Genomic DNA, 14616 nt, shown 5'->3' on the forward strand with positions numbered 1-14616 from the left:
GTGTGGACCGGATAGTGTTTCGACGCCTTTATCTCTACAGGGGTCAAAGTTACTGCCACCCGGTCAAGCTGTCCGAAAAATCGCAAAACAGCTCCAATATGATATAGTTCATTTTTACGAATATACCAAAACGTTCTTTTTATAATTACCAATATGCGAACTTACCTTATGTTTCGCTTTTTAAGTACCTATTTCCCAAGTTAATAAAAGAATTTAATATAAGTATAGGGATTTTGATGAATCTTAAGTTCGTCCGAGCGTGCATTTGTAAACACAGTTAGATAATCAGCGTACCAGATATGGATATTGAATTATTTCATTCATGAGGAAATTGTATTATTAATTCTTGTAAATTTCATGCTTCGAAGACCACTGTATGTGCGCAAGTTTAAAATGTTCATTGTAGTACCTCTTAAATTATTCCTGATGGTAAGAAATTTACTTGACAGGTACTATTAGTAAAATATAAATACGTCTTGAATGTCCAATAAACTTTATTCGCTTTCCTCAATAATGTCCTTCTAATAAATAATAAATGACTTATTTAACTCCATGATAAAGTACCGGAGGCGTCGGATTTGAATTTACAAACCTATTTGCAGGAAGCTACAAGCAAATTTATATGGAAATGACGATTAAGATGTTTGCAAGTAAGATTTAAATCCTAGCTGGTTTAATCTTCATTTACTATCTATGTCTACTTCTAATTAAAACAATGTTATTATTCACTGAGACATTTCATTACATCTTAGCGAGTGTCAAAAATCGTTGTTCTATGTTTATTACTCCATTATTCCATAGAAGCTCTATGCTTGATGCTCAAAATACAAAAAAAAATGCGTGTTTTTGGCGTCTTCTATGTTTCATTTTAAGACGACATGCAGGCAAGCCGGAGAGAATTTTACTTCTAAAGATACTCGGTTAATTTGGTGTCTGTTATCGATTTGTTCTTACTTATAACTTACTTACTTTTTACTAAGTTATACATTGGGAAATGATAGGAGTTCTACTAAGGATCTAGTGGCAGGGTTAGCAAGGTGTCGGGCAATATTATAGTGATTTGTGATGATATTTATGCTTGAATCGACATGCTCTAAGCTCATAGCTTTTAGCTTTAGTGCCATTAAAGACTCTATTGATATTGTGTAGGTACTCAAGGCTTACGTAATCCAACCGAATAAGACGGTATTCTACGACTTCACAAATCGATAAATTTCGGAGTTATGACCGAACAATCTCAGGCCTTTGAATTTTTGTGGTTACCGATTCCGGTCATCCAACCTGTGATACGACATACCGGAGATTTAGAGAAAGGATTTAATTTGTAAAGTCATTTATAGCAATTAAATACTCGTTTATTACCGAGTCCAACTCAGAAAAGCTCGGTAACGATCTTTTATACAAAAAGCTTCTAAATGGCAGTTCTCGAGCTGAATTAATCACCGAAACTAATCACTACATCTTTTTAAAAAGTTCCAAGCCCACGTAATTAAACTAAATAAATTGATCTTCTTTACTCTAAGCCCTTTAACTGAATCTTCTAGGTTTTCCCTTATAAAATTCAAGAGAATGTAATTCGAGCGTGTGATAGGTGTGTAGAGAGCATGTCGGATATATGGATTTCTACATAAACCGTGCTATGAGGGGCTTTGAAACTCACCCTAGCTCGAGAATCAACCCCTCCGTTGGTGGTCACCCCACGATCGCTTATAAGGAATTCGTGATGGCGATAAGCAAGGTCTGGATATTTTTTCCTCCGGGGCATTACAGGCTCTTGTTTGGGAGCTGAAAAAAATGTGCATTTTCAGAATTTATGGTCACAAACGTACGCAAAAGTTTAAATGCCAGTTAAGAGTAAGCTAGGAAAAGAAAAAGCTTTTTCTGATTTATTGCTTCATACATCTGAAGGCGAAACTACCTCTATAAATCTATCCAGCACATTGTTGGTGCCAGAAACATTTGCTTTATAACCCCAGTTGGTCTGCGGTTGTCGTTTAATCAACTTTAAAGCTACGGTGGAAATTGAATTTTTCCTCCTCACTCTCCGGATATTAGTTAACATGAAATATCTTAAAATACGCCCCAGACTATGACTAATTATCCTAAATTGCTGTTGACATCAAACCGCATGATATGCATACAACGTCCTTAATTGACTAGGCGGCAAAACATACCTGTATCAGACTGAAAGTCCTCTTCTCTGATGGGCTTCTCAATTGGCTCATTAACACCCCCAATACCAGCAGGCATTCCATTTTGAATAGGGGGTTTTCTCACCACTTCTTGCCTTGGCCCTGTATACTCATGCCATCGGTAAGTACTCCGGTACTCGGAGTGTAATTGCTAGAAAACGGAGTAAGAGAAAATTACAAGAAATATATTGAAAATGTTAAAATATTTTCTTGACAATATAGTGGATGCGCATTTGGCAAAAGTATTAGTAAAGAGTTAGAAAAAGTCAATTTTTAATATCTGCAGACCATAATTCTTTAAGAAAAATTCTTACTGTGATTTATAATAATAAGGATCAGACTGATGAGTTACCTATTCGTCAAATCAAAAAAGTTAAATTAATTATTTATGATACATTCGAACACGGGGTTGTTGAAGAGCCGTATTGAGTAAAAGGATAAATAATCAAGATTTCGCTTATTCATTAGGTTTCGAAATATTTGAAGACTTTTTTAGACTGACACGTCAAACCTCTAGTGGTTTTTCGATAATTGAAAAGTAAAGAGAATTTCAGGGTTTAAAAACGGTTAAGAGATATTCCGCCTTCAAGATTCCTAAGAGAATCTAACGACTTTGTACCTAAATCTTACTCACGTGAAATCAAATATATTAAATATTATTACAATGAACTAACCTGAATCAACCTGAAAAAAAGATTATGCAGTGAAATATATGAATTTTCCGATAATTTTTCTGATTTATACCTGGAACCGATTTATTTTTATGAAATTGGTATTTAAAGTAATTTCATTATTAGAACTTTGAGAAAGAATTTTTGACAAAAAACAGTTAGGTCTCCAGATTTGTTTTTAGATGAAAATAGGATATAACTAGGATGTAAAGGATGTTTCAAGCAATTTTACAGATGTTTTATATCGATTTTTAAACACTTAAAAACTGGCAAAAACTCCAAAATTTCAGATGTATTTTTCAAATGTAGTTGCTCAATATTTTATTGGTTTTAAATGAGAAGTAAGTCATATTAAAGCTAATTAAAAACGATTCCATTTGACCCTTCAGTAATTTAGTAATTTCAGACCATGAACAGTCTTGCGCGTCAGATCTTCAGATGTTTTACTAACGTTTTTCAAATTTTTAACTTAATTTAATTCCATAAATCATCCTTCAATAGAAACTCTTCCTCATTTATTGGGTCAATTTTTATTAAATTCAGGCGATAAATCTTTCTGTTAATAGAATTCATTATTGATCCGTCGAAATTTTACGATAATCCCCATGAGCTTTCTATAGTTGGACAACAACATAATAACCTTTGCGTTTATTATTATTTATTGTGGTGAATTGAATTGACCCTAAGCCAAATAATGTTGCTTAAAAATCTTAATTGCAGAAACGCATTATCGTTTAACGAAAGGATTTTGAATATCAAATTTCAAACAAAGAAAAAATAATTTTACCTTATCGACGGGCATAGCAGGGCACGTAGCTCTACACAGGTTCCAAAATGAGCCGATCATGAGTCTCTGATGCTCAAAAACCGTTTAGATGGTGAGAGGATCGGCTTGAAGCCATAAAACAATCAAAAAGCTTCTCAAAGAGCTACAGGACCTCTCAGTGGGAGTTAACAGTTGGGAGCCCGAAAGTGAGGGTGGACATTACCGTGCCCCACCTTTTGCAGTATACTATCTGTCGTCTGTCCTAACGGTTTGTACAGAGGCCTCATACTTTGAGAATCAATATTGGGGCGCTTGCTCTATTCCTAACCAGGGACGGACTGCCTCTTTAACCGTAATATGCTACTGCTATCGGCTTTTTTATGTTTTTTCTGTAGGAGACATTTACGCCCTGAAAGTCCTAAGGACCTCCCAGGATGATTTCATCTGACTTGGAAGCTTTAGCTAACTACATAAAAAGATATAAGGGATTTGGGGTGTACAGTCCTGCATGTCTATATGCGCCAGTTGGGCAGTAGAATCCTGTCTGACTTTCCTTATGCGAATTACGCAACTCCCTCCAGCAGTGGCGCCATTCATAAATAAGAACTTGCTCTGTTTAATGACTATTTCTGCTGAATATCAAATTTAACCCTCGGCCCCTCGTTCTCCCTTTGAACGTGGTCTGTATGTATTGCCAAAAGTGCACGCTATTGTCTTGTTACTTTCGCAATCACCTGTATAATTTAAAGCTGACTTTAAGAAGGTTTTATACTGCCATTCTCCAGACACGGTAAACACGGAATGGCGTGTAGGATTTGCCAAATTTTTCCTTCTTTATTGATTGCACACAGCTGGAGTTTCCAAACACTGCAGCATTAATGATTTTTCTTTAAAAAAAGGGGGTTTTCCATTTCAATGCTATTTTTGTTCGTTGAGATTATCTAAAACACTTTAGTTTTACGATAATTTACGGTTTTTGACTACGCTTTGCTTACGTTTTGTAAGCAAAAGGGCTTCCGGAAGAACTAATTTGAGCCCTGATGTTTTGTCGCTGCTGTGCGGGTCAGAGTTCAGGGAACTTGGCAATTTTCCATCCTTTTTTCCTGCCTGACAACAGCGAATATGAGGGAACAAGGCCCCAATAGCGTGAAATTTATTCCTGTTGATGATGAAACGGGGGGTTCCATCACATATGTACATAAATTTATTTTTTCCTCCCTTTTTATAGAAAATACAGACCAAGGAGGAAAATTACAAAGCACTTTTGACATTTAAGGAATGTGTGTCATTTCACTGCTTCACCAAATATCCATGAAACCACATATCACCTTAACCGCAAAATGGAATGCAGAGCCCAAGCATCTTATCAAAAATAGTTGAAACCACAGATGATATGCTTTAATGAACTTTTTCAGATGTGTTAAATGTTTTTCATTTTGGCCACGTCCTGAGAATCAACTTTTGTGGTCAAATAACAGGGCGTTAACTTCTTGCACAGTTTAGTGTTTGGAGTAAGCTCAACGACAAACTATCTTTGCAAATTTTCACCTTGGCTCAAAAAATTTATTGATAATATCTCATGGACAATAGCGAAATTTCGTCAAGGTCATATTTAATTTAGCGAAATCAAGATCAAGCAAAAACCAGACAGACTAACCATAAGACGAATCTTGTCTTGATCTTGTTTTGCTCATCACTAGAAAAATAAATTTATAGTGCATAAAACACGTTTTAAAGTCCGCCCAAAAATGCCCTTACAATTAGTTTCAGATTTTCTCTACCTTCAAAAATAAAGTCAAGAAAGTTATCATGAAAGTCGCAATTTAGTGTTTCCTCCGGACATGTCCGGGAATAATCGGAATTTTTAATACTAAAATTACCTGAATGCTTACACAACTTCGACCCATTTAAACCACATGGTATTCTTACAGCTTCCGAAATTACAATAGGAACCGTCGAAATTGGGAGACCGTGTCCACAAGACTAATAACGCCGAGTACTTATATTGTAGGACAAGAGTAGCATACAGTGTTCTAAGTTAAGTCCTCACCATTGATAACTTTTTTATTATTATAGATACAAAGTCGATTAAATTAGCAAATTTCTAGCAATTTTCCACTAATTAAAATGGTAAAAACAAAAAAAAAATGTGAATATGATAATTAACAACAAATTAGAAAATTTATTTTTGTGATGGAACATCAGTTATACATTTTTTACTTTATCACTCGCATATCATCAATAGAACAAAAAAGGCCATATGCAAAATTGGCTTAGAAGTGAAAATAAACTTAAACAGAAGAATAGGCTGTAAAGATACGATCCTGATATAATATACCTCAGAAAAATTATTTTTTACAAAAGAAACTGAATTTGAAGGCGAGAGCATATGAATCATTTGGTCGAAAAAAATTATAGACATTTTTCGGAAGTAACCCGAACTAACCTGAATAATTGTATTTTCATAGAGGATGATTCATATTGGAATGGAACATGGCAAAACCTGAGATCGGAGACAAGAAAATATAACGATTGGACCCAACATATCTTATATTAATGTTGCGGGTTTCAGAATTATAGGGTGCTAAAGGTTAAAATTTAATTTTTAAATTTCTTAATAACTTTTTGTATTTCCATAACATAAATACAAAAACCAAAGTATAAAAACATTGATATACTTAGATTTTTGTAATATGCCATGTAAGAATTTTGATCTAATTTTTACGTATTTTTTTCTGAGTGCAACTAAGGTCGAATTCTATTCAATATAATGAAAGAGCGTCTATGTTTACTTAAAAAGGTATTTTCGTTTAATCCTGATACACCTGTATATATATATCTTAGAATCCCATAGCAACTAGGGTAATCTGAAACAATTTTTACGAAAATAAAACTGAACTTAAAAGAATTCACAGGCCCATCATTTTCTCAAGTCTTTCCTTTTACCAATTTATTTCTTCAATCGCCTTCTTTCGCTGGATTCAGCAGTAAAAGTTTGTGGGCGCCTTAAATTTCAAGTCTCTGCTTTAATAAGGCGAAAGAGTAAAATTATTTCCAGAGACTTTTCAGGAACGTACTATCGGTTCCAGCCAACGTTTCCATGTTTGTTTCTGTAACCGCTGCGATATTAAGCAAAATTATTGAAACCAAGGGTATTATATTCCCAGATTTCTCCATTCTCAATAGACGCGGAAAGGGGCTTAAAATATACCTTCCTCGCTTTACTAAATAGCGTATCTAGTATTGATTTCGCTATTAATGTCCAGAGTCTTATTTTACCCTATACAAAGTGTCCCACGAATATGGGCCTCTATTCATATCTTGAAACCTGTGACTAGGAAAAAGTTGAACTTTAGATATCACACTAAAGTAAACGTGATCTATCGATTAAAAATATTTGTATGAAAATACAATTTCCTTTTATGCCGGAACTTAAATGTCAACTCACTTATTTCATATAGAACACCCAGTATATTATATCAAATTTAGATTCTACGGAACATAATGAACATTTTTCATGTATAATGTTCTATACCTAAATTTTATGGTTATCGAGATATTTAGAATTTTCCAAAAAAATTGGCAGCCATTAATATACTTTCTAATATTTTACAAATTGCAGTTTTAATTATTTCATCATCAGCAATAGACTTGTCTCTTTTAAGGTGGTTTGGCAGATCCACTAGTTTTAAAATGATCTATTATGCTTTTGAGAACTTTTCATGATGGCTTAATTTTTTTAGATTTCGAATACCAAATATATGATCTGTTCTGGTTAATATTTTGTTACCTTCATCATAAATGATTAAAATATTGAAATAACTTTCGTTTGTATAATTTATGGCTGCGGCCATACTTAAAGTAGAATACTGAACATTGAAGTGTTTTTTTTTATGAATGTGTAACGGTTATGTTTAGAGAAAGACAATTGAATCTAAAACAATACTTACTTTTTTATCTTAAATATGTATTCGTTGAAAAAATAGGGAGTTCGTATTTAAAAAATGAAAGTTTTTACAATTTTTCAATGACAATTATGGGCTATCTTTTTGAACACACTGTACAAAATAACATAATTTACTCACGGATTCAAGGATAATAAACATATCATGCAACAGCGTAAAATTTCATTGTAACATACTTAGCCCTTTGCGACTTGTTAAAAAATACGTTAATAGCTGCAACTGTCATTTTTTTGAAATCGTCTAAAAATCTCGAAAGCCGTAAAATTTGGATATAGAACATTACACATGAAAAGTGTTCATAATGTTCCGCAGAATCGAAATTAATAGAATATACAGAGTGTTCTATTTAAAATAAGCGAGTTGATATCCATTTCCGGTATAATCTATCTATTTATTAAAAATATTGTCGTAATTTTAGTATGATACCCTGTTTTAACTTTTTCTTAGCCATAATTTTCAAAATACGCATGGAGGCGCATATTCGCGGGACGCCTTGTATAACGAACTTTATTTTCAGTATGAAATTTCATATTTATCGAATGGCATAAATGATATCTACGCTACTGAGCTGCTATCACCAATTTAAGTTAAAGACAGATAACTTTGTCATTAATTATTCAAATTCAAACCAAGAGACTGTCGAAAATAATTTATCAATCAGTGTTATTTACAATGGGCAAAGGTTGCGAGACGTTAACCGAATATATTTTGATCAACTACCGATGGGTTTTTGTCTGCTTGTTTCTGCTACCAATATCATTCCTCCATGATTTATGGTTTTATCTGCGAAATTGGGTTGTTTTTAAGTTGACCAGCGCGCCCAAACAGCATGACAGCAAGGTTAAATATGTCCAAAAGCAGGTAAATTTTCTCAAGTACGTCTGATCAATTATATCAGTGGCAGGACCATTATTTAGATTCGAGAATGGGCTTCCAGTGGCAAAGGTACTCAAATGTGCACAGCCCGGCCCAGTTGGCAAACGGTCTGCTTCAGGCGGGCCAAATACAAAAGCACCATGACGAAAATCGAATTGGATTTAGTTGACATCCTCGAGATAGACGTGGAAAAGAAGGTGAATAACATTCGAATAAACAAACATGATCACCAGTGTGGGCGACTAGTCTAGCAATTAAATATTTTGCGCTAAACTGTTAATTTACAGGACATTCCACTTTTACTGCAATTACCATTTTTTTTACGAAAACAAATTAATCAGTACATCCGTCAGCAATAAACTAGCCATAAAACCATCTAGAAATTTGACCTCATAATAAAAATATATAATAATCAGGTTGTTAGAGTGGAGCCGATGGTCACCATGGGGCAGCTAACAGCCACTCTCAACCCCTTAGGCTGGACTATCCCAGTACTGCCGGAAATTGATGAATTGACTGTCGGGGGACTGGTTATGGGCACTGGAATTGAATCGACATCACACAAATATGGACTATTCCAACACATTTGCGAATCTTTCGAGTTGGTACTTTCTGATGGGAGCCTAATAGTGTGTTCTAGAGAACATAACCCTGATCTCTTCTGTGCAGTGCCATGGTCCTATGGCACTCTAGGCATTTTAACAGCTGTAGAAATCAAACTAATCCCTGCTAAAAAGTACGTTAAGCTAACTTATCAGGCTATAAATGGTGCTGAGCATATTGCCAATCACTTTACTAAAGCCAGCAAGGATCTGAATAATGAGTTTGTTGAGGCCTTGGGCTATAGTGAGGACGAAGCTGTAATTATGACGGGAACTATGACAAACGAGGTGGAAAATGATAAGGTGGTTTTTAAAGAATGAAGTTGATTTTTATGTAATGAAACGGGTTTCAGTTTAATGCTATAGGGAAGTGGTATAAACCTTGGTTTTTCGTACACGTAAAAGGGATGCTAAAGGAGAGCTCACCTGTAACCGAATATATACCCCTTAGGGATTACTACCACAGACACACGAGATCGATTTTCTGGGAGTTACAGGTACGTTATGGCGATAAATCTATATAAAAACTTGGGGAAGATGAAATTTATTGAGGTATCGAGAACGCAAGATATAGGGGCGTACTTGAGATGAATTTTAGCTTCGAAAGGTTTATGACTTTTTATTTTTATGCAGAGAAGGAATTAATCTTTTGCAGTTCGACGTAGGGAGATAAGCTGTGGTGTAACTTAAGAAAGCAGAGAAGCAAAAAAAAATTATTTGCTGAGGCCAACCAAGAAAGTTATATTTTTCAATAAACACATTAACAAAAGAAGAGTTTCGGTTGTCGCATCTTTTTGGATTTGTAAAAGATTTTATTAAGATTTCTAATCAGCTATACAGTGTGTCCGGGAATAACGTCGAAATATGTTGGTAGGCAATTCTAGAAATTAAAATATAAGAAAAAACTCTTCTAAACATATCTCAAAAATTACTTCTTAACGGGGCTAGAATCCCGTTAAAGGAAACACTCTGAACATGTTTTATTCGTAATATTTTCAAAACCATTTACGCAAAAATTATACAATGCGGAATAATTTAATAAGTTGAAATAAGAAAACATTTTTGCGTTAATAATTGCAAAATTTAATCACGGCCATCAGATACAGAGAGTACTCTACGTAAATGTGACCCTCACTTTTTTATTTGTAATATTTCTTCATTTTTCAAATCACATTATCGAATCGCAAATATTTTTAAATACAAAAGGTCCTCTTATTTCATCTCATTAAAATGACGTGTTTTCCAGAAAAATGAGTTTTCATAAACGAAAGTACGATTTATGGACATCGAAATGCATCTTAATAGACACATTAAACATCGTTGTAATAGAAATGTTTTTTTTTTTATTATTAACCAGCAATAATAAGATTAATATTATTTAAGATTTATGATTTATTCACACATTTCAAAACATTCTCTAATTCGTTTCGAAAATATCGCAAAAAAAATATGTTCACAGTTGTTCCCCCTTTAAAGGGTTCGAGCCCCTCTAAAAAACAATTTTTGGGGTACGTTTAGAATAACTGCTTTTATTGTTATAATCTCTAGAGTCACCCCCCATGATATTTCAACTCTATTTCCGGATATATATCTTGTATTCATGCATTTAATTCGGCAAAATATTTTTAGAATATTAAAGAAACTTGATAATGTTTTAATACGCAAATAATAATAAGAATTGTTGAATTTCACATCATGATAAGACGAAAAGTGCTCTCACGTGTTTTTCGGGAACTTCAGGAAAAAATAAATCTGTTCTTTTTCGATAATTGAAGGCTCGAACAGCTTTTCCCAACTTTCCAGGCTATTTATAATATAACTGACCTAAAACTGTCATACTCAAAACAAATATCATCTTCCCGAATGTTGAAACTTTTATTTCAAGATTACTAATGCCCTTTTCTTCATATTTTATAACTTATTTTTGGGAAAAAAAAATTTACTGAAAGAATTATTGCATTCCCTATTTTTTTTGCACCAAACGTTGCTGAGGACGCCTTTTACTATCAATATCTACCTCCATAAATCACATTCTCATATTCATCGGACACATATTCCATGGAGCAGACGCTCTAATTCTTTCATATAGACCAGATAAAATGTCCACAGACAGAAACTTTTATATTCGAGGAAATTGGACAGAGATTTATTTATCTTTAGAGATTGAAATGAAATTTAGGATGAACCTTAATTAAAACCTAATTTCCCCGATATCAATTTACTCTCTTATCAACTTAGAACTGCCGGTCATTTGCCTTCCCACTTTTTGCTTATCTAAACGAATTCCGATTAATTTTTCAGTTTGAAATGTTTAACATTTACGCAGCAATTGGTACAATGAGTATAAAATAACTAATAAAATTACAAAATGGAAATTTGCCAGCAAATCTATTTTACAATCATTCTGTTAGTTGCCGTCGGTGTAATCAGTTAATATAGATAGAAAACTAAATTGAACTTCAATAGCCACGAATTGAAACAAATAGCAGATAATTGAAGAAATTAAGCAAAAAATTAGATTTTCTTTGGAAACGTGAGTTAAAGTCAACTTATAAAAAATAAATAATGTATTAAATGATACAGGTATATTGCACCAACATTAGGAAGTTTACCCATCTCCCAGATAAACGTTGTTAGCCCACAGATAACGCCCATACTTGTCGGAACTTGCAAAGTAATGGTGCCTTTGTTATTTCAGGACATAATTCCTTTCGGAAACAACCCAGTTTTCCGGTTGTTGTTAGGCTGGATGATGCCCCTGAAGATATCTTTGTTGAAACTGACTCAAACACCAGCCACTAAGAAGTTATATGAAAACAACCATGTATTGCAGGACATATTAGTGCCCATCGAAACAATGAAAAACAGCATTAAATTCGTCACAAAGACCGTTAATGTCTTTCCTATATGGCTTTGTCCGTTTATTTTGCCCAACAACCCCGGATTTGTGCATCCAAAGAGTGGAGGGGAACAATTGTATATCGATATAGGGCTGTATGGGGTGCCTAAAGTTGGAGGGTTCAAGCCTAAGGAAGATATAAGGAAAATTGAGAAATATGTTACTGAAGTTAATGGGTAAGTTTGTTCATTAAACTCTCTGGGTGGTAATTTCAGATAAAATTAATCAAGCAGCAATTAGCTTTCATTTTAGCGGTCTGGAGTTAATTGCAACAAGCTTGCGATTTGCATATCGAAACAAGCATTAAGCAATTGTTTTCAGGTTTCAGATGCTTTATGCAGATACGTACATGACCAAGGAGGAATTCCGTAGGATGTTCGACCATGATCTTTACGATAAACTTCGAAAGAACTGTGTTCATGCTTTCCCAGATATTTATGATAAAGTTTCCAGATCTGCCAGGGATTAGTGTGACACAAAGCAGCTGACAATGTTAAAATAAACAAAAATATACATATGATTCACAAAATCGTTGTTACATATAAATTCCAAAGGGATTACTTGTGCATACGCGCAGGTATTAGCAGAAGCTTATATATTCCCAAATGTGCTACTCGAAAGTTTCCTTTTATTTGAATGAATACAAGCTGACTAACGGACAAAAAGGGCGGATATAAGTACCGAAGATCCCAATTTCTTTTAAAGGGAACATAAAATGTTAAGATTTATTTTACCTGAGTGGGTCTGATCATCCGAAAAATCAAGTATATTGCGATACAATCAGAAGTATTACGGTTTTAATATTTTTTAGTATATATATGTTTATACATATCGGAGTTCTTGCAGACATTTTTCTGTAATAAATTTATTTTTGGAAATATTTTCTTAGGTACTCTTTGGATCAAAAATAAATATTCTCATGAGGCAACTTTCCCGAATTTTCCGTCCTCTTTTCTGGGTTAGGTCGCATTTTTTCCAATAATAAGAACCATTACAGTATTCGATGTGCATTTGGAGTAGCACCAATAGATGGATCAAATGATCGTTGAAATTTGAAAATTAAACATTTGTGGAAAAATTGTGCTACAGGAAAGGCCACTGTTTATATGAACAATATTCCAGAACTTTTTTGCGATGTATCGTATATTAGATTGTCTATATTATTCATCATATTTGCCTTTCTTTATCTAAGTATAATTAGAAACTGCACTTTACCTTAAAAAAAATTAATTTTCGGCCTCTCGCGATTGGGAAAACTGCATTTCTAAATCCATAGCGTGGTGAAATACCGATTTCCTAATTTAATATGGGATTATTTCTGTGTATTATTCATTATTGCTTAAAGGCACTCCCACACATTAAGTGACATATTATTATAAAAAAATACACAAACACCGTATATGATATTTGTAATGTTTATTTAGGTTCACAACAATTCACCAGTAAAACAAATGTTAGCTTTTCTCAGACCTAGCACACAACAATATCATTGATGAGCCCAAAAATGTTTCACAGAGACCAATTCCGGTTTTATGGTTTTAGTTTCGGTCTATGGTTTTCAGATATTTCACAGATCATATACTGCATGACACGCATCAATGAAATCTTCGTTAATATTAGATTTCTGGCCGGTTGTCGAGCAGTGTAGTTAAAAAAGCAATTCTGCGGTTTGGTTTGAAGAACTTTTGTCTGGTTTTCAAAAATTCTTGGTAAATACCTGTATAGATATGAAGTAAAAGGAAGTTGTGGTAGGATCCTGATGAGGCAACAATAGTATATATGATCAGGTTAAAAAACCACAATATCCTTCCTATGGATAAAACAGGGCATTACCTGCTGGCCTCCAAAACCTATTACTAAATTAATTGCCTTATCTTTAGACTGAATCTGTTCCTCACCAAATAAATTTTCGGGTAGACAGCCCATACACGTAGGTATTCCAATTAGCTGTCATGCCAAGAGCATCCCTCTAATTTACTTTGGATGGTTCCATAGCCAATTACTTACTTTTTCTTGTTTTCGTGCCCTTTGTTAATCTAACAGCTAATGAGGATCTGAAATTGCCTTCGCAAGACAACCAATTGCTCTAATAAACACTTGCCTAAGCACTTTGATTAACGCAATTAAGAAAAATTGGCGTTAATTGAATAAAATGAGCAAGTAGATACTTGCAAAGCATCAAGATTTTTTAACTCGCAAAACTATAACTGCCCTGCTGGTTATTAACTCTTAGTGCCGGAACTAAATAAGGATTATTCTCGCTTTGTTACGGGGATTTTTTGTCAGGCTATAATGCAACGCTAGGTATATTAGTGTTCAGAGACTAGAAACTATCTAAATTATTCATATAGTTTCTGTAAACAAGTTTGAAGCAACAACTAAAATGGTGTAACTGGTTGAAAAGTTGAGAATTTTAGAGTTTGAATGTTATGAAAAATTAGATACTTAAAAACTTGAAACTGCTTTAGAAAACTACTGGTACGTACTAACTCTTTACTAGCACGTACTTTATATCTGTTCCAGATTATCAAAAACTGATTTTCCAGTTTCCAATATGCTAAGACTCGTCGTTCTTTCTTCTTCAGTTTTTTTAAATCATATACATATTTTGGACACTTTGCCAGTACCAATTTTCCACATAGTTA

At 33.9% G+C, this 14616-nt stretch overlaps 2 protein-coding genes across 8 annotated transcripts in view; one reads left to right on the forward strand and one right to left on the reverse strand.

Annotated features, from left to right (window-relative positions):
* Positions 1–14616, reverse strand: part of LOC136350638 (micronuclear linker histone polyprotein) — a 33776-nt gene that overhangs the window by 5298 nt on the left and 13862 nt on the right. The window contains exons 1-3 of one of the 7 annotated variants that reach the window (XM_066302571.1): positions 3651–3999; positions 2175–2343; positions 1661–1785 (exon numbers count right to left, since the gene is read on the reverse strand). In XM_066302571.1, coding sequence (XP_066158668.1) covers positions 1661–1785; positions 2175–2343; positions 3651–3710 — 354 coding nt within the window. In that variant the 5' untranslated portion in view covers positions 3711–3999. Of the gene's footprint in view, positions 1–1660; positions 1786–2174; positions 2344–3650; positions 4000–14616 lie in introns of those variants that run through there. The other 6 variants (XM_066302569.1, XM_066302570.1, XM_066302574.1 and 3 more) reach the window with 6 other exon arrangements.
* LOC136350644 (delta(24)-sterol reductase-like) lies at positions 8189–12500 on the forward strand. Its single transcript, XM_066302589.1, has 6 exons — positions 8189–8455; positions 8512–8667; positions 8887–9375; positions 9426–9569; positions 11771–12147; positions 12293–12500. The coding sequence occupies exons 1-6, from the start codon at positions 8267–8269 to the stop codon at positions 12438–12440; spliced, it is 1503 nt and encodes a 500-aa protein (XP_066158686.1). The 5' UTR covers positions 8189–8266; the 3' UTR covers positions 12441–12500.

This window comes from Euwallacea fornicatus, chromosome 3 (genome assembly GCF_040115645.1).
Source record: "Euwallacea fornicatus isolate EFF26 chromosome 3, ASM4011564v1, whole genome shotgun sequence".
Classification (NCBI taxonomy): domain Eukaryota; kingdom Metazoa; phylum Arthropoda; class Insecta; order Coleoptera; family Curculionidae; genus Euwallacea; species Euwallacea fornicatus.

Excerpts from the sequence above, each read along its gene's own strand:
- LOC136350644 (XM_066302589.1), top strand. The coding sequence starts at position 8,267 with ATGGGCAAAGGTTGCGAGACGTTAACCGAATATATTTTGATCAACTAC. Across the intron at positions 8,456-8,511 it reads TTAAATATGTCCAAAAGCAG|ATTCGAGAATGGGCTTCCAG; the intron begins GTAAATTTTCTC and ends ACCATTATTTAG. Across the intron at positions 12,148-12,292 it reads TATGTTACTGAAGTTAATGG|GTTTCAGATGCTTTATGCAG; the intron begins GTAAGTTTGTTC and ends AATTGTTTTCAG.